Source organism: Oncorhynchus tshawytscha, linkage group LG19 (assembly GCF_018296145.1).
Source record: "Oncorhynchus tshawytscha isolate Ot180627B linkage group LG19, Otsh_v2.0, whole genome shotgun sequence".
Lineage (NCBI taxonomy): Eukaryota > Metazoa > Chordata > Actinopteri > Salmoniformes > Salmonidae > Oncorhynchus > Oncorhynchus tshawytscha.
In genome coordinates, this window is record NC_056447.1 from 36,688,376 (window position 1) to 36,709,225 (window position 20,850).

General features: G+C 42.1%; 1 protein-coding gene across 3 annotated transcripts; it reads left to right on the forward strand.

Annotated features, from left to right (window-relative positions):
* Positions 1-142: 142 nt before the first annotated feature.
* LOC112218698 (NEDD1 gamma-tubulin ring complex targeting factor) lies at positions 143-20,463 on the forward strand. 3 transcript variants are annotated; one of them, XM_024379735.2, is made up of 16 exons: positions 143-420; positions 1,208-1,351; positions 1,562-1,656; positions 1,777-1,893; positions 5,805-5,945; positions 15,778-16,007; positions 16,275-16,479; positions 17,069-17,243; positions 17,400-17,525; positions 17,646-17,699; positions 18,032-18,139; positions 18,271-18,497; positions 18,775-18,940; positions 19,155-19,302; positions 19,408-19,474; positions 19,622-20,463. In XM_024379735.2, the coding sequence occupies exons 2-16, from the start codon at positions 1,216-1,218 to the stop codon at positions 19,724-19,726; spliced, it is 2,100 nt and encodes a 699-aa protein (XP_024235503.1). In that variant the 5' UTR covers positions 143-420; positions 1,208-1,215; the 3' UTR covers positions 19,727-20,463. The 3 variants fall into 3 exon arrangements, with proteins under 3 accessions (XP_024235503.1, XP_024235506.1, XP_024235504.1); XM_024379738.2 differs by having other exon boundaries at positions 144-420; positions 19,158-19,302; XM_024379736.2 differs by lacking the exon at positions 143-420 and adding an exon at positions 475-634.
* The last annotated feature ends 387 nt before the right edge of the window (positions 20,464-20,850 follow it).

Below are 20,850 nucleotides of genomic sequence, written 5' to 3' on the forward strand. Positions count from 1 at the left end.
TTTGCCTTTCCCATTTTGTACCACAAAGTGTAATGGATGTATACTATAGTTTAGTTGGGGGTGGTAATGCTAAATAAAGGTTAAAATAAAAAAAAATAAAAAAAATACATATAGGATGCCAACGGCTGTCAAACTCCACGGAAGAAGATGATCATGTGGCGCTCCAGGAGCAGTTCATGGGCTATGGATAAGTGCCTTGCGCACTGGTCTGGATATGCGATTTTACTTTATTGATTTCATACAAATGTACATATTCATGGTTTTACAAACAAGTATCATTAGTCCAACGTCAGATCGCCGACTCATTTGCCTATTCCTTTTTGTACCTTATGATATGCCGTAGTTAAGGGCGCTCAAACTCTTGTGGAAGTTTTTTTTGTTGAACATTTTAGGACAATTTCACAAGGACATCAGTTACAAGTAAGTAAACATATCATCCTGGCATGATTGTCATGAATTGGCTAGCTTGCATCGTCTAATGACATTAGCTTGATAGTATAACCAAAGCCTTTAAACAGTATTTAGCTAGCTAGCTAACGTTACTTGACCAAACTTGGCCGCTAGCTAACGTTAGTTTTGCATGCTACTCTTTCCTCACAAAAGTCGTCTCAACTAGCTAGCTAACTGTTACCTGGTATGTAACTAGTTATTTGTAGCAACTTTGTTGCACATTTTGATACTTTTGAATAGTCAACCACCAACTCGCTTGCTAACTCAGGCAAACTAACGTTACCTGTTTAACGTTACCTTATAGCTTTGTTGGCTATTTAGCTACTATTTTTCTAATGCTCTTATTGACTAACATAAAGTGTAACGTTACATAGTACTGTAACTAGCTGATAAATGCTTAGCTAGTACTTTCTCAGCGTATGGCCATTTGGTCTAGTTTAATGTTGGTCAATAACCTAAATAGCCAGCCAGCTACAGTATATTACCTAACTACTGAAACGTTATTTGAACATTATTTTGTCGACTGCTATAACGTTAGTTAGCTAGGTCGTTATAGTTTCTGGGGGTAGCAGTTTGAAATAATTATCTTGACTTAACATGGACTTTCTCTAGATGGAGGCTGTTCTTGCTCGTTGAGTACACTCGGGTTCTTTGTCATATCAGAGAAAAGACACCCACTGCAACCTCGACTTCTTTGGCGTGTGGTTTGTGTGTGTGTGTTGAGTGCCAGCACTGACCGCTGTACTTGTCTCTGCAGCCGTTACCATGGAGGAGGTGACGCGCCTGGTATCCTCAGGCGACTGTGTGAAGATCTGGGACTCAGCCTCCATGACAGTGTTGGAACAGTTCAACCCACACAGCGCTACACACCCTGTGGCCCAAGTGTGCTGGAGCAGCAACAGTATCCTTCTTACTAACCCTCTGGGCATGTCCCTGTATGTATAATGGCTAACTTTTTGTTTTCCTTTTGCTCTTGGTCATATTCTAGTTGAACCGGAGTGGTGAGCAGTCTTCCACACCTTCATGTAAACTACTTATTGATTAAATAATTATGGTTGTTCTGTGCCATAAATTACTATATGTAGTTGGTTACCTTGAGTTGATTCCTCAGATCAGTATCTTGTAAGCGCCAGCAGTATAGGAGACAAGCTGGTGGTATCCAGTCTCAAGTCCTCTCCTATCCCAGTGGTGGAACTTGCAGAGGGGGTGAGTGTACAAGGCCTGACAGCAATTGCCAGTAATAAAGACACCATTTCAGTTCTGTGCTAATTCATTACCCTCACATGTTGTGAACGTGTGTCATGTTACTATAATGTTTGTCCACAGAAAATGCAGACCCGCGTGAGTCTGAACTCGACGTCCCAGTACTTAGTGAGCGGGGGCCTTGATAACTCCGTCAACATCTGGGATCTGAAGGCCAAGAGGCTTCATCGTACCCTCAAGGTACCCTAAGTCTTATCAGCACCTGTGACCCTACCCATAATAACTACAGTTGAAGTCAGAAGTTTACATACACTTAGGTTGGAGTCATTAAAACTTGTTATTCTTCCACTCCACAAATTTCTTGTTAACCGACTTGCCAAAACTATAGTTTGTTAGGACATCTACTTTGTGCATGACACAAGTAATTTTCCAACAATTGTTTACAGACAGGTCATTTCACTGTACCACAATTCCAGTGGGTCAGAAGTTTACATACACTAAGTTGACTGTGCCTTTAAACAGCCTGGAATATTCCAGAAAATTTTGTCATGGCTTTAGAAGCTTCTGATAGGCCAATTGACATCATTTTAGTCAATAGGAGGTGTACCTGTGGATGTATTTCAAGGCCTACCTTCAAACTCAGTGGCTCTTTGCTTGACATCATGGGAAAATCAAAATAAATCAGCCAAGACCTCAGAAAAAGATTGTAGACCTCCACAAGTCTGGTTCATCCTTGGGAGCAATTTCCAAATGCCTGAAGGTACCACGTTCACCTGTACAAACAATAGTATGCAAATATAAACACCATCAAATCAAATCAAATTTTATTTGTCACATACACATGGTTAGCAGATGTTAATGCGAGTGTAGCGAAATGCTTGTGCTTCTAGTTCCGACAATGCAGTAATAACGAACAAGTAATCTAACTAACAATTCCAAAAAAACTACTGTCTTATACACAGTGTAAGGGGATAAGGAATATGTACATAAGGATATATGAATGAGTGATGGTACAGAGCAGCATAGGCAAGATACAGTAGATGATATCGAGTACAGTATATACATATGAGATGAGTATGTAAACCAAGTGGCATAGTTAAAGTGGCTAGTGATACATGTGTTACATAAGGATGCAGTCGATGATATAGAGTACAGTATCTACGTATGCATATGAGATGAATAATGTAGGGTAAGTAACATTATATAAGGTAGCATTGTTTAAAGTGGCTAGTGATATATTTACATCATTTCCCATCAATTCCCATTATTAAAGTGGCTGGAGTAGAGTCAGTGTCATTGACAGTGTGTTGGCAGTAGCCACACAATGTTAGTGGTGGCTGTTTAACAGTCTGATGGCCTTGAGATAGAAGCTGTTTTTCAGTCTCTCGGTCCCAGCTTTGATGCACCTGTACTGACCTCGCCTTCTGGATGACAGCGGGGTGAACAGGCAGTGGCTCGGGTGGTTGATGTCCTTGATGATCTTTATGGCCTTCCTGTAGCATCGGGTGGTGTAGGTGTCCTGGAGGGCAGGTAGTTTGCCCCCGGTGATGCGTTGTGCAGACCTCACTACCCTCTGGAGAGCCTTACGGTTGAGGGCGGTGCAGTTGCCATACCAGGCGGTGATACAGCCCGCCAGGATGCTCTCGATTGTGCATCTGTAGAAGTTTGTGAGTGCTTTTGGTGACAAGCCGAATTTCTTCAGCCTCCTGAGGTTGAAGAGGCGCTGCTGCGCCTTCCTCACGATGCTGTCTGTGTGAGTGGACCAATTCAGTTTGTCTGTGATGTGTATGCCGAGGAACTTAAAACTTGCTACCCTCTCCACTACTGTTCCATCGATGTGGATGGGGGTGTTCCCTCTGCTGTTTCCTGAAGTCCACAATCATCTCCTTAGTTTTGTTGACGTTGAGTGTGAGGTTATTTTCCTGACACCACACTCCGAGGGCCCTCACCTCCTCCCTGTAGGCCGTCTCGTCGTTGTTGGTAATCAAGCCTACCACTGTTGTGTCGTCCGCAAACTTGATGATTGAGTTGGAGGCGTGCATGGCCACGCAGTCGTGGGTGAACAGGGAGTACAGGAGGGGGCTCAGAACGCACCCTTGTGGGGCCCCAGTGTTGAGGATCAGCGGGGAGGAGATGTTGTTGCCTACCCTCACCACCTGGGGGCGGCCCGTCAGGAAGTCCAGTACCCAGTTGCACAGGGCGGGGTCGAGACCCAGGGTCTCGAGCTTGATGACGAGCTTGGAGGGTACTATGGTGTTGAATGCCGAGCTGTAGTCGATGAACAGCATTCTCACATAGGTATTCCTCTTGTCCAGATGGGTTAGGGCAGTGTCAGTGTGGTTGAGATTGCATCGTCTGTGGACCTATTTGGGCGGTAAGCAAATTGGAGTGGGTCAAGGGTGTCAGGTAGGGTGGAGGTGATATGGTCCTTGACTAGTCTCTCAAAGCACTTCATGATGACGGATGTGAGTGCTAAGTCGTTTAGCTCAGTTACCTTAGCTTTCTTGGGAACAGGAACAATGGTGGCCCTCTTGAAGCATGTGGGAACAGCAGACTGGTATAGGGATTGGTTGAATATGTCCGTAAACACACCGGCCAGCTGGTCTGCGCATGCTCTGAGGGCGCGGCTGGGGATGCCGTCTGGGCCTGCAGCCTTGCGAGGGTTAACACGTTTAAATGTCTTACTCACTTCGGCTGCAGTGAAGGAGAGACCGCATGATTCCGTTGCAGGCCGTGTCAGTGGCACTGTATTGTCCTCAAAGCGGGCAAAAAAGTTATTTAGTCTGCCTGGGAGCAAGACATCCTGGTCCGTGACTGGGCTGGGTTTCTTCCTGTAGTCCGTGATTGATTGTAGACCCTGCCACATACCTCTTGTGTCTGAGCCGTTGAATTGAGACCATGGGACCACGCAGCCGTCATACCGCTCAGGAAGGAGACGCGTTCTGTCTCCTAGAGATGAACGTACTTTGGTGTGAAAAGTGCAGTCAATCCCAGAACAACAGCAAAGGACCTTGTGAAGAGGCTGGAGGAAACAGGTACAAAAGTATATTTATCCACAGTAAAACGAGTCCTATATCGACATAACCTGAAAGGCCGCTCAGCAAGGAAGAAGCCACTGCTCCAAAACCGCCATTAAAAAAGCCTGACTACGGTTTGCAACTGCACATGGGGACAAAGATCATACTTTTTGGAGAAATGTCCTCTGGTCTGAGGAAACAAAAATAGAACTGTTTGGCCATAATGACCATCGTTATGTTTGGAGGAAAAAGGGGGACGCTTGCAAGCCGAAGAACACCATCCCAACCGTGAAGCACGGGGCGGCAGCATCATGTTTTGGGGGTGCTTTTCTGCAGGAGGGATTGCTGAACTTCACAAAATAGATGGCATCATGAGGGACAATTGTGTGGATTATATTGAAGCAACATCTCAAGACATCAGTCAGCAAGTTAAAGCTTGGTCGCAAATGGGTCTTCCAAATGGACAATGACCCCAAGCATACTTCCAAAGTTGTGACCAAATGGCTTAAGGACAACAAAGTCAAGGTATCGAAGGGGCCATCACAAAGCCCTGACCTCAACCCTATAGAAAATATGTGGGCAGAACTGAAAAAGCATGTGCGAGCAAGGAGGCCTACAAACCTGACTCCGTTACACCAGCTCTGTCAGGAGGAATGGGCCAAAATTCACCCAACTTATTGTGGGAAGCTTGTGGAAGGCTACCCTAAACGTTTGACCCAAATTAAACAATTTAAAGGCAATGCTACCGAATACTCATTGAGTGTATGTGAACTTCTGACCCACTGGGAATGTGATGAAAGAAATGAAAGCTGAAATAAATCACTCTACTATTATTCTGACATTTCACATTCTTAAAATAAAGTGGTGATCCTAACTGACCTAAGACAGGGAATTTTTACTAGGATTAAATGTATGGAATTGTGAAACTGCATTTAAATGTATTTGGCTAAGGTGTATGTAAACTTCCGACTTCAGCTGTATGTCCTAGCACTTATCTTTTGAACGAATCTCACCTGAAAACCTAGTGCTATGTGACATTGCACTTGATCTTGGGCAAAGCTTTCAGTGAAGATATCAAGACATTTTGGAGTTACCTTTACTACCTCCTCACTTGTCTCTCTGCTCTCTCACCAGGACCACAATGAAGAGGTGACGTGTGTGTCCTTTAATGGCAGTGACAGCTACATCGCATCAGGCTCCACCAGTGGTGACATCATCCTGCACAGCATCACCACCAACCTGTCTAGTAAGGCCTTTGGACACGGCACCAACCAGGTGAGTGTTCTGTTCGCCCCGGACATAGTTAACACTAACCATGCATGGCCCTTTTGCTTATAAGTTAAGTCCATTTGAATTCAATCACTCTTTGACAGCATCCCTTTGGCTCCAGAGTGATGCAGTGGTCTGAGGCTAGAGGAGTCACTACAGACCCTGGTTCGATTCCAGGCTGTATCACAACTGGCTGTGATTGGGAGTCCCATAGGGCGGTGCACAATTGGCCCAGTATCGCTCGGGTTAGGGTTTGGCTGGGGTAGGCCGTCATTGTAAATAAGAATTTGTTCTTAACAGACTTGCCTAGTTAAATTTAAAAAAAAAATAACTTTCCATAAATGTTTTGCCCATGGAAAAAAAATTGTCATTAACTTTTTGACGCTACCAATCCCTGTAGCGGGATAATTTCCGTCTGCAACCGCTGAATAGCATAGCACAGTCAAATAATATTACTAGAAAATATTCATGAAATCACAAGTGCAATATTTTGAAACACAGTTTAGCCACAGGTAAGCCTTTTGTTACCCTGTCGTCTCAGATTTTGAAATGATGCTTTACAGCGAAAGCAATCCAAGCGTTTGTAAGTTTATCGATAGCCTAGCATAGCATTATGTACACTTAGCATCAGGAAGCTTGGTCACGACAATGCAGACGGAAATTCCAAATAGTCTTCATAATGTCCACAAACATGTCAAACTTTTTTATAATCATTCCTCAGGTAGTTTTTAAAATATATATTCGATAATATATCAACCGAGTGTGTAGCTTTTTCCCAAACAGCGGGAGGAACAATGGCCGGTTTACTCAATTGGGCACCAACTCACTCTGAGAGCCCCCACCTCTCCACTTACGCAATGTGATCCTTCACACTGATTTTTAAAAATAAAAGCCTGAAACTATGTCTAAAGACTGTTGACACATTAGGGAAGCCACAGAAAAAGGAATCTGGTTGATATCCCTTTAAATGGAGGACAGGCACGCATAGGAACACAGACATTTCAAAATAAGAGGCTCTTCCTGGTTGGATTATCCTCAGGCTTTCGCCTGCGATATCAGTTCTGTTATACCCACAGACAATATTTTTAAAGTTTTGGAAACTTTAGAGTGTTTTCTATCCTAATCTGTCAATTATATGCATATTCTAGCATCTGGTCATGAGAAATAGGCCGTTTACTTTGGGAACGTTATTTTTCCAAACATAAAAATAGTGCCCCTTAGCTTCAAGAGGGTAAGTAACCTTTTGCCTAAACATTCAGGAGATAAACATGCTCAAAAGTTTACCTATTTTGCATACCATGTCTTCATCGCTGGAAAAGATCAACTTAACCATTTATCTTTTAAAAGCTTAGTGTTGTCAAACTATTTTATTTCTTGAAAAAAAAATGAAATTAAACATTTTTGTTTTTAAATGTACTTTTTTGAAATGTATTAATTTGCATATGTTGTAGCTTAAGCCCTATTACACATCTCAGTTTTTTGTGTTGTGCCCGCCATCGGTTGAGACATGTTCTTGAAGACCGGGTCTCATGGTATGGTGGGGTATGCAAAATGGTTTAACGTTGAGCACCTTTTGTCTCTTGAATGTTTTGTCATTCAGCTCGAAAAAGTCACTTTCTGAGTGCTTCTACAAGGGGCAAATATGAATGGAAGGTTTCATTAAAATCATCAGAAGCTGTGTTGTCAAAGTGAATTAATTCAAATGGATTTACCCTATACTTACTCAATTCTCACACAGTCTCTAGGTGGTAGGGACCAGGGTTTGTTACTGGTCATCAAATATGTGGCTGAAGGATTAAAGACAAACAATTTTGGGTGACAATTAAGATGCATTATAGGCAGGTCTCAATGTATACTGAACAAAAATATAAATGACATGTAAAGTGTTGGTCCCATATTTCATGAGCTGAAATTGAAGATCCCATAAATTGGCTATACACACACGTGTTTTCCTCTCAAATGTTGTATAGAAATTTGTTTACATCCCTGTTAGTGGGCATTTCTCCTTTGTCAAGCTAATCCATTGACCTGACGTGTGTGGCATATCAAGAAGCTGATTAAACAGCATGATCATTACACAGGTGTACCTTGTGCTGGGGACAAAAGGCGATTCTAAAATGTACAGTTTTGTCACAACACAATGCTACAGATGTCTCAAGTTTTGAGGGAGCATGCAATTGGCATGCTGACTGCAGGAATGTCCTCCAGAGCTGTTGCCTGAGAATTTAATGTTCATTTCTCTACCATAAGCAGCCTCTAACATTGTTTTAGTGAATTTGGCATGCGTCCAATTGGCCTTACAACCGCAGACCATGTGCAACCACGCCAGCCCAGGATCTCCACATCCAGCTTCTTTACCTGCAGAATTGTCTGAGCAGCCACCTGGACAGTTGATGAAATTGTGGGTTTTCACAACTGAAGAGTTGCTGCACGAACTGTCTCAGGGAAGCTCATCTGCATGCTTGTCATCGACTTCAGGGGGAAAATGCTTTCCTTCAATGGCCACTGGCACACTGGAGAAGTGTGCAGTTCACGGATGAATCCTGGTTTCAACTGTACCTGGCAGATGGCAGACAGCATAGCGTGTATAGCGTCGTGTGGGCGAGCGATTTGCTGAACTGGGTGCCCCATGGTGGCAGTGGGGTTATGGTATGGGCAGGCATAAGCTATGGAAAACTAACACAATCGATGGCAATTTGAATGAAGAGATTCCGTGAAGAGATCCCGAGGCCCATTGTCGTACCGTTCATCCATGCCATCACCTTATGTTTCAGCATGATAATTCACGTCTATGACTGTGTTCCAGTTCCCGACAATATGCAGCAACTTCGCACAGCCATTGAAGAGAAGTGGGACAACATTGCACAGGCCACAATCAACTCTATACGAAAGAGATGTTATGCTGCATGAGGTGCAAAAGGTGGTCACACCAGATACTGACTGGTTTTCAAATCCAAGCCCCTACCTTTTCTAAAAAAAAATGTTTTTAAAGGTGTCTGTGACCAACAGATGCATCTCTGTATTCCCAGTCATATGAAATCCATAGATTAGGGCATATTGAATTTATTTCAATTGTCTGATTTCCTTATATGAACTGTAAATCAATCAAATCTTTGAAATTGTTGCGTTTTCCGTGAAAAAAATTGTTACGTGTATTTTAGCTGGTGAAACATGGGAACAACACTTTACATGTTGTGTATACATTTTTTTTTTTTAAATCAGTGTAGATTTATCAATAATGGCTGATTGCTGAAAAAGCTTGACCATCTTGAATTGCCTTTCCTATTGAAAGCTTCCAAAGTTTTGAACTTACCAGCTGAAATAATACATTTGAATATAAATATCCTAAAGCAAAAATATAACAATACACTATCTAATAGAATTAGAGGGGCAAAAGACAGGGATGTCTAATCTCCCCTCCTGTTCGCACTGGCAATTGAACCGCTTGCAGAAAGTATTAAACACAAACCAAACATAACAGGTATTGGCAAATAGGGATGCACGATATATTGGTGAACATATCATATGTCTAGTTTAACGCAGATGTGCAAAACCGATGTCAAAGCTGACTTGCATACCTATATGACGCCACGTTAAAAAAAAAAAGATTTGCGCTACACAGCATTCCTAACCTAGCCCAAAATGTCTGTTGTGTTGGTCGAACAGTCATTTGAAAGAGTAAGAATTTCAACGAGACAACTAAGGCAAAGCCCATTTAAAGCCAAGGTAATGGATTCATTGCCCTTGACAATCAACCATTTATTTATTGGGTCATTATGTATGTTTGTAATAGTGTGTTATATGTGGAAATGTGTTCGTATTATAAATTGTATTTTAATGTTTAAGGACTCTTGGAAGATTAGTCCAAATGGGGACTAAAAGAGATTCAAATCAACCATTCTGTCGTGGGTGATGTTGGTTTTTGCCGACTGGTCGAGCACTGGTGCACACTACCAAGTGCTCTTTTTTTTCAGATGTTGTCCTACCAGAGATATACATTGATAGCGTCACTGCTATTAGCTTCACGACATACACACTATGGAACGCTGTTTGGGTCTTTGTGTCAAAAAAAAGATACAGTAGCCCTTTCAACTATACAAATGTCTGCAAACAATGAGTTTACAATACCGCGTTGGTAATAAAGCGTAATTTGTGGGGTAGCTAGCTTTAGCTTGGTACCTAGCTAGCACCAATACAACCAGCCTGAAAACAATGACCAGTAGAAACTGCAGTCATTTTCATTATTCTTAGCAATGATTTAGGAATCCTTGTAAGTATTGTTGTTTGCCTATTGAACTTCAGTTAATGAAAATAAATAGCTAGCCAGCTACTTAACCCTGTTGCCCAAAGCTAACGTTATAAGCAGCCAGCTAGCTTCATCTAGCTAATGAGGTTGTGTTGTGAAGCTAGCCATAATAAGGATTAGGCACAGTAGTGGAATTTGCAGTTTGCCTTTTAAATAAGTGTCATTGACAGTGATGCAAATGAATAGAAATATGCCATACTATTATATTGAAGGTTAACCACAAAGTCCACTATTGTGGTTAATCCTTATTGTGGCTAGCTTCACATAGATGGGTCCGAACACCATTAATCAAATAAGAATTGTCTTAAAAATTAGGGTTATTTTAGATGACACCTAGCTAACTATAGCTACTGAAACAGATGTTGTTTTTCCATGTTTTTGGGGAAGAACATTGTTTGCATCCATGAGCTAGCTAGCTTTTTTTTTTAATGACTAGCACTGTAGGTGCGCGAGACAACTTTACCAGCATTGTAGCATACATATCGATGAATTGTTGTGACATGAAATACGAGGGGTAGTGTAATCAATGTGTAATAACTACGTTAAAAAAATGTATGTACGCATTAACCTCTAGGGTATGTGGGACGCGTCCCACCTGGCCAACATCCAGTGAGATTGCAGAGCTCTAAATTCAAATACAGAAATACTCATTATAAAAATTCAGAAAACAAAACCTATTTTACATAGGTTTAAAGATTAACTTCTTGTGAATCCAACCACTGTGTCAGATTTTTAAAAATGCTTTACGGCGAAAGCATACCGTACGATTATTTGAGAACATAGCCCAGCAGACAAATCATTACAAAAGGTAACCAGCCAAGCAGAAGAGTTACACAAGTCAGAAATAGAGAGAAAATGAATCCCTTACCTTTGATCTTCATATGGTTGCACACAGAAAACATTAATTTACTCAAATGTTCCTTTTGTTCGATAGTCTTTTTATATCCAAAAACCTCGTTTTTGTTCGTGTTTTCTTCAGTAATCCACAGGCTCAAAAGCAGGTACATTTGGGCAAATCGTGAAGGAGACATTCGTGTTCATATTCCATTTTTCTGCAAGAACATTGTCAAATCTGTATACTTGGACTTTGATTTAGCTTTCCAAGTATTAGTAGCCATATTATAAGTTCAACATTTGATGCTATATTACATGACATATACATTGTTTCCGGATACTCCCGTAAAGCTCAGCTCATTGGCCATCTAAACAAAAAATATTTAAGAATACTCGTATCTAAGGATGTAGAATGAATGTGGGGGGGGTGGATAAATAATGGCAATAGGAAAAATAATAATTCTATCTACAGCAATTGTTTAAGTAGACCACAACACTATCAAAGAGTTAGGATGCTTGATAAGTGGCAACAAACGGCAAACATACAATGTGTACAAAACATTAAGGACACCTGCTCTATCCATGACTTTGACTGACCAGGTGAATCCAGGTCAGTCACTTGTTAAATCCACTTCGATCAGTGAAAATGAAGGTGGGGAGATTTTTAAGTCTTGAGACATGAGATTGTGTATTTGTGCCATTGAGGGTTAATGAAGATTTAAGTGCCTTTTCAACTGGGTATGGTAGGTGCTAGTCACACCGGTTTGTGTCAAGAACTGCAACGCTGCTGGGTTTTTCACGCTCAACAGTTTCCCGTGTGTATCAAGAATGATCCATCACCCAAAGGACGTCTTGACAAGCATTGGAGTCAACATGAGCCAGCGTCCCTATGGAACGCTTTCGACACCTTGTGGAGTCAATGCCCCAACGAATTGAGGCTTTTCTGAGGGCAAAAGGGGGGATGCAACTCAATATTATGACGGTGTTCTTAATATTTTGTATACTGAACTTTATCCCATTACTCAACAATATGAAAGCCGATCCAAGTGTTGTGACTACCATTAATGTGACGATGGCTATTCATCTAATAATACCACATTCAATTATTACGCAATTAAATTAATCATAACAAGGAGTTAACTCGTATCAGAATCTCTTTTTTTTATTTTTTCCCGTGGTATCCAATTGTTAGTAGCTACTATCTTGTCTCATTGCTTCAACTCCCATACGGGCTCGGGAGAGACGAAGGTTGAAAGTCATGCGTCCTCTGATACACAACCCAACCAAGCCGCACTGCTTCTTAACACAGCGCGCATCCAACCCGGAAGCCAGCCGCACCAATGTGACGTAGGAAACACCATGTACCTGGCAACCTTGGTTAGCGTGCACTGTGCCCAGCCCGCCACAGGAGTAAATGAGACAAGTATGAGTGCGCGATGAGACAAGGATATCCCTACCGGCCAAGCTCTCCCTAACCCGGACGACGCTATGCCAATTGTGCGTCGCCCCACGGACCTCCCGGTTACGACAGAGCCTGGGCGCGAACCCAGAGTCTCTGGTGGCACAGCTGGCGCTGCAGTACTTATTTTCCACCATAATTTGCAAATAAATTCATTAAAAATCCTACAATGTGATTTTCTGGATTTTCTTTTTTTTCCCTCATTTTGTCTGTCATAGTTGAAGTGTACCTATGATAAATTACAGGCCTCATCTTTTTAAGTGGGAGAACTTGCACAATTGGTGGCTGACTAAATACTTTTTTGCCCCACTGTATTAGCATCTGGGACAGAGTAGGAGGCAGTTCACTCTGGGCATGCTATTCATCCAAAAGTGAAAATGCTGCCCCTTATCCCAAAGAAGTTAAGAGTGCTCCTAATCTCAGCTCGTTACCTGTATAAAAGACACCTGGGAGCCAGAAATCTTTCTGATTGAGAGGGGTCAAATACTTATTTCCCGCCATTTAAAATGCAAATCAATTTCTAACATTTTTGACGTGTTTTTTTCTGTATTTTGCTGTTATTCTGTCTCTCACTGTTCAAATAAACCTTCCATTAAAATGATAGACTAATCATTTCTTTGTCAGTGGCCAAACGTACAAAATCATCAGTGGATCAAATACTTTTTCCCCTCACTGTATGTACAATTTTTAGTAGTCCTTTTATAAGCACTCTGGCAAAAGGGGCGTTACATCCTTTTGGCATAATGTCTGTGCTCACGTGGGCGTGGTTACTGACTGGGTAAACCTTTACATGAAAGATAATTCTCATGTTGAAGGTTGAAATAACATTTCATCTTCTCACAAATAAGAATTTAATCATAAGTTCCACAACATTTAGATCTAAATCTGATAACTGGGACATATACATTTGTAGAGTTATCGTTATTTAGTTATACAGTCCTTAATATCACAAAACAACACATAATTTGACATGATTATTGTTTAGAGCCCCACTAACCATTTCCCACATTATTTACATTAGAAATATTGTTTCAATGTCCAACCTTTTGATGTTATGGTTTTGGCCAAGTGTCTCTAACACTCAAATTAAATGTTCAATGCTGCAGAGCCCAAAGGCAGAGTTTGAAAGGTATTTTTTTGATCTGGTTGTTAAATCATAAAACCAGGCCAACTTCATCCTTCTCCCCCTCTGCGGTAGAGAGAGTAACCTGATCCTTCGGGTCCTCACAGGAGTGTTCCATTTGTCATGAATCTTTCCATAAATCTTACAGGTAGAATAAACCTCTTCAGAATGGTAGGCTCCCAAAGTTTTAAATTTATTCTCAGTAATACCAACTACCCAACCGAAGACAGGCCTTTAAAAAGGTATACTCATCCATAAGACTTTATGGACAAACACAACTCATATAATGAACAGGGACATCTCCATAAGGGTGGTTTTAACCTTCCAGACTTGGAATTGTATCAACTTGCCACCCAAGGCTTTTACTTGAGACCTACTGTTAAATGCACTAAAGAGGAACAATGGGTACATCTTGAAGATATACATTTTAAAAATATGGGAGGAATTTAAACTGATTCTATATGAACCAATATTGCTTCCAAAAAACCCTATTGAACAATCCTTGGATACCTTTTTCAGAATGCACCAATACACTAGAAACCGTGAATGACTTGGTAATAGGAAATAAATACATTTCCTTGATAGGATTAAAAATAAATTTTGCACTGACCAATGTAGATATTTTCAAATACATGAAACTTATAAACAAGTTTCAATATCAAATCTTGGGAGAATCCTATGTGAGTCAGAAAAGGATATTCATATGATGGTGGGTAAGATATACAAAACCTTGCAGAGAGCCTAACTGACACCCACTTAGCAAAAAATATTAGCTATTGGTACAAGACTTAAAAATAACTGATATTCTATGAAGGGGATGTTGGAACAACAATGTATGCTTAAACCAATATAAACTACTGTATTGAGTATACTTTTAATCTGTCTGTCTGCATATGTCAAGACATGTCATGAGAGTGCAGTGAGATACCCGATGGGGTATATACTGGAAATCAACCAATCCTCAATCGTTAAGACAATGGAAAAATCATATGCTTCATTATCTAAATATTGAAAGAGAGTGGGTGTGGGAGAAGAACAAAATGGTGCAATTTGAGTACGGAGAGATAAGGGGTTAGAACATGTGTGTGTTGTATTTATTTATTTTTTGATAGAGAAAACATTTCAAGAATAAGCCGCCTCTTATTTGCTGCCATGGGCGATATCTCAATAGGAGCCATCATCCATCATCAGTATTGTGGAATAATTATGTTAAAGGGAAATGTTTCAACGTCATATTCATCAGCACCACCCCAACATCAACATATGTGAATATTGTGCATTTCTATGTTTTATAGTAAGAAGTTTCCAATGATATCATTGGTGTGCATTCTGATTTAGCCTACTAATTGGTTGTCATTGCAAACACTTATCTTCATCTTTTTTACTACAAAACATTAACATGCAATTTTCACTTACTTTTGTAATTACAGTATGTGGACACCCCTTGAAATTAGTGGATTCGGCTATTTCGGCCACACCTGTTGCTGACAATTGAACACAGCCATGCAATCTCCATAGACAAACATTGGCAGTAGAATGGCCTTACTGAAGAGCTCAGTGACTTTCAATGTGATACCGTCATAGGATGCCACCTTTCCAACAAGTCAGTTTGTCAAATGTCTGCCCTGCTAGAGCTGACCCAGTCAACTGAGCGAACTGCGTGGTGTTTTGGGAAACATGTTACATCTTTGGCCGTTGTAGGAAAGATGTATTGTTAAAACACTTGCAAGCCTAAGTTCTATTGGTAAGTCGGACCCAGGTCGTTAACTAGCTAATGAGGTTAGATGACTGAATAAGGTGTAAACAAATGCCCACGAGTGGTTTTGGAAAAGCCTGCGAAATGGTAAATGAATGTATAGCCAATTCACAATAGAAAAAAAAAACATTGTGCCTGTAATGTGGGTCATATCTTTTAACTCTAGGGCACTTAAAGTGCTAAAGTGAAGCCTAATCATTACAACAATTATCTGTGTGATTTATTTTTTTAAGCTCACGGTGCTCCCAAGGTAAAATGTCAGGTTACACAGCAAAATATTTAAGAGCATATATGACTGAAATGGTCACACTTTAGAGCCCAACTCATAGGTCTAAAATAACACTGTTCCTCCCACCTCAGCCCATCCACGACCTGAAGTACTCTGTGGTGAAGCGCTCCCTGCTGGGCAGTGTGTCAGATAGTGGCTCTGTAGTCCTGTGGGACGCCAACACTCAGAAAGAGCTGCACGTATTTGATGGAGCCCACAAGGCCCCCGCCTCGGGCCTGGCCTTCTCCCCAGCCAATGACCTGCTCTTTGTCACCGTGGGCCTGGACAAGAAGATCATCTGCTACGACACCTCCAGCAAGATGTAAGAAAATGGGATTTAGTATTGACCTCACAAGTATAGAGACATGCTGTATGACTGAGAGAGAGCCTGTTACCTTGGTGTTTTTGTGCAAGCTGCTTTTGTTGCAATGTTTTGGGGGTCAAACACATTCACATTTGAAATGGCCTTGTATTTTTTTTCAATGATGCGGTCCTTTACTAGTAATTAGTTCTTCAACAGCGCAAAGGGACTTCAGAGCTGGGTCTTTTGCTTTAATGTAGTCTTGACATTTTGTGTGCTCTCTCGCAGTGTTCTCCGCAGCATGCGTGTGGAGTCCCCATTGACCGCCATTGACTTCACTCCAGACGGGGCAGGCCTGGTGGTGGGCTCCACCCAGGGCAGACTGTACCTGTACGACCTGCGCAACCTCAGCGCTCCCACCAAGACAGCCACCGCACACAAGACCTCCATTACCAGCCTGCGCTTCCAGAGCTCCCAGAGCAGACACCTCAAGGTAGGCTCCCCACACAGCGCCTTTTCAATCCAGTCAGGGAATTAAAAGTTCTATTCAAGATTTGACCATTTTTAAATGTTACTTTTCAATCCCGCAAATTGAATTTTCTTGAGCTGAGTTCAGAGGAAATTTTAGTTCAGGACCACTGGTGTACTGTGACAGAGACAATGATTTTGGGATGCTAATTGTCTGCACAAGGAGGCGCGCCAAGGCCATGTGGGTTTTCTTTGGTCTGTTGTGCATATTGTACGGAATCAACTATTTTTACCTTAATTCATGTAAATGAGTTGACAGTGTTCTACTTCGCTTGATGGGAAATGTTGTCACCTTTCGTCATTACAGTAATAATTTTCCCAGAGTGATGCACTTTGCCAGTTCAGTGTGTATATCTTGACAGCATGTGCTGTAAGCTCTGTATTGTGTGGCTATGGGCTGGGCTCCTGACTAATAAAGATGCATCTAAAACCTTAAATCATGTGCTCAATAGGGACCGTATTGAAGCTCGTAGGTATTTACCTGGAATGTGTAACCTGAGATCAATTAAACCTATCCTTTTCAAGCTAACCATCTCCCATTTTTCCCCCATTAGTCCAGTAAAATGGCATCCAGCAAGTCTTCCAGCGCTCACACAAGCAAGAGGATCTCAGCCAGGCTGGGTAATACCTACTTACCAGCAGCCACCCACAGCTCCACCTCTACACCCCCCTCTAGCCTGCTTGCACCCCACACGGTAGATGGAGGGGATGGACAGGCACAGGGCACAGGTCAGACTTGCTCTAGTACCTCAAATATACTTCTGGCCAACATCCTGACCTGAAACATCACCCCATTTCCAATTCATTGTCTAGGCCAGGGGTACCCTGAGCCTGGAGGTCCAGAGAGCTGGTTGTCATTGTGTGTGTGTGTGTGTGTGTGTGTAGGCTCCAGTGTGGAAGTTGTCTCCAGAGAGGCAGAGGGCCAGCCGGGTGCTGACCGCCTGCCCAGTCTGGACAAGTTCAGTAGCGTGGGTAGAAACAGCCTGGACATCTTCTCCCCCGTAAGAGACGGTGAGCTCCCCACTCGTCTTTGACTTAGTTTCAACTCACTGGTATTAAGTTTGGATTTGGTCATCACCCTCTCTCATTTTTTCTTTTCAAACTGACAGCTTGTTGTTCTTTTGTCTTTAGATTACAAAGCCCATGGGATGGGTGGTGATGCTCCTGGTGGAATCAAAGGGAATGGTATGTGGAAAGTGCCATGCATGTCCTCTTTTACAGTTCAAGTTCTCATTGAAAGTTCATGAGGATCCTGCACAGCTAACCATGAGTAAAATATGTGCTTCTTTAATTAACCCTCTGTTATATACCTGATGCAACTAATCAAGGGCTTAGTGAGTAGTTAAAGATGGTGTGTTAATGCTGGGATAGAACAAAAATGTGCACCACGGGTTCACCCAGGAATGGATTGAGAAACACTGCTGTAAACATTCAATAACGTTCACTGTCCCCTGGAGATCATCTATACTGGTGTACATGATTGAGACCACATTTGTGGCTTGTTGTATGTACCATAGGGACCAGTTTGGATATGTTCTCCAGAGAAGGAGAAGGGCAAAACAGCACGGAGAAGTTCAGCAAAGTGGGACGCAACAGTCTGGACATTTTCTCTCCAGTCAGAGAGGGTGAGATTCCATTTGTGTCCCATGACATTCAATGTTGACATTGGTCTGCACAGCTTCACAAACCTGCAAACTTTTTCAAACTCATTAACTGTAATGTACAAGCTGACCATTGATTCACTCATTCTTTCCAGATTACAAATCCCATGGAATGACTGCAGATGTAACAAGTGGGAAGAAAGGAAACAATCTGGACTTCCTCCCTTCCTACTCTGGTGGACCCCCACACCGTAAGACTCCACTGGGCACACCTGGAGGAGGGCGCTGTTACAGCCCCCTGTCTGTCTTCCAGACCCCTCAACCAATCAAAGAGGAGGAGGCCGAGCCTCCAGCGCAGACAGACACACGGGACTTGAAAAGGGTCAGTTTACTTTATTCAATCAGCTGTTGTACAATTTGGAATGCTGACAGACCATTTTAACCAAGAGTGTTACATTCTGGTCTTCCCACACCTAAACAGTCAGACCTGATAAAAAATATTCAAGGACTTTCATTACTTGAATCAAGTGTGATAGTGTTGGGCTGGATCAAAGATGGGTAGGGAGGCCCCAGAACCTGAAATTAGACCCCTTATTTAGTCTGTTTTTCCTGTCTAAATGTTCAAGCTGCTCTTCACCTGTTGTCTGTTCGATTGACAGTATGAGAAGGGTGGTGGTTCCAGTCTGGAGGGTGAAGGCCCCACCCCACACAGCCGACCAGCACAGCTGTTCTTCACCCCTGAACCCAGCCTGAGGGCCAATGACATGCAGGCCCAACTGCGCTACAACAAACCCCTCAATGGTGGTCCGCCCACTACTGCACCAGGTGAGTTTGTGGTTGTTTTTTCTGTGTGGGTAACAGCTGCAGATAAAAATATTAATTGATGACATTATGATGTATAATAGCATGACTGTTTAAATTGTGTATGGCTACTGTGTATTTGTATGCTAGAGAGCATATGAGAGATTATCTAAGCACAACAGTACATTAAGTGTGTGGTAGTACATTGATGAAATCAATGAAAAATACCCTTTGTCAGCAGGCCCTGCAGTTTCTTCAGTGGTAGCATCCTCTGTATCAGAGAGAATAGTGGAGGCTGTTGGAGCAGAGGGTGGAGGCGCTCCCCTCACATCACTGCAGATTCAGTTCATCCGCAACATGATCCACGAGACCCTGGAAGACTTCAGGTGGTTGCACTTTCTCACAGCAGATCACCCTCAGTTGTTGAACCGTCTTGCGCATCTCTGGTCGATAGTTCTGTAGATTTTTGGCTAACTCCATTTCTTCAACAGGGACGCCTGCCACCGAGACATAGTGAACCTCCAGGTGGAGATGGTCAAACAGTTCTACATTCAGCTGGTAAGTGACATGTCCCTCTGGTCCTACTCCACTGACACACGTGCCACTACACACTATTTAGAGTCCCTTGACAAAGCATTAGCTAAACCAGTCTACATTGTGGTTCCATTTCCCTAACCTACCTCTTGGTTCCTTGCTGCGTTTCAGAACGAGATCCATGGTCTGATCGAGAAGTACTCGGTCAACGACACGCTGGTGGAGGAGATCGAGAAGCTGAGGGAGGAGAACAAACGACTCCGAGCCAATTACTGAGAGGTTGACTTGGACTTACCACCTCATCACCCCTAGAAACAGTTGTCCCTTCAACTCAGACAGAATGTATTCCACAACGCATTGGGTCTCTGTGGGACAATGACTTTTTTTTGTGTCCTGGTTTAACCCCCTTCCATCTTGGAATGAATTTACTCGTCAGTGCCTTACTGGTAGTTAAAGGGTTGACCAGTATGTTCTATGCAAAGTGTGCTATCAGTCACATAAATCATCTGTGACCATGGTTATCAGTGCTGGACAATTTTAGCCCAATTCCAAACTGTTCTCTCCCCTCGCATAAAGAGAGGTCAACAAGGACAGGAAGATGCATTGCTTAAATACAGAGTATACCAAACGTTAGGAACAGCTTCCTAATATTGAGTTGCAATATTTAACAAGTCACATCAGTAAGGAATCACAGCTTTCACTTGGTCAGTCTGTCATGGAGGGATGTTCTTAGTGTTTTGTGTACATCTCTTCAGCATAGTATGGTTGAAGTTGATAGTATCTTTGGCTTTTACTGGCACACTGAAACAGAATGAGGGCATGCCTTTGACCAATCATGATACTGTCTTTGGACTAGGCAAGAAAATACCATATTGGTCATCAATTTCTAATAGTAAGCAAAGTGGTGCCAAGCTCCCTCTGAAGTGTGCTTGCGCTGCCAAGTTTGCCCATCAGTTATTTGTTTCTTTTGTTATTGTTGTTTTGTGAAGAGGAATATAAATAGTAGATGTGTACAATTTTGTTAATGTAATTCATTCTAGTTTCAAGGTGACTGTTCAGTTTGCACCATGGATGGTTCTATAGAGACAGCATGTTAAAATTATTTAATTTAACAATGAAATACAGCTGCAACAATGGCAAAATAGGAATTCAGAGACAAAGTACTACGATGTAAACATCTGTCCTATATATTGATAAAAACTAACATCTGATGCTTGGCAAACACTTCATGGTCACATCAAAATAGAAAAATCTGCAATAGGATGACCACTGACAGACCTAGCGTGTGTGTTAGGACTCCCAAGTGTCTCTTCCCCACATAAGTCTAATTTAGGGATAGTGGATAAGGACCCTGCCAGAAGTTGTGCGTAGACCTGGTGGGTCCTGGACCTCAGGCCTTT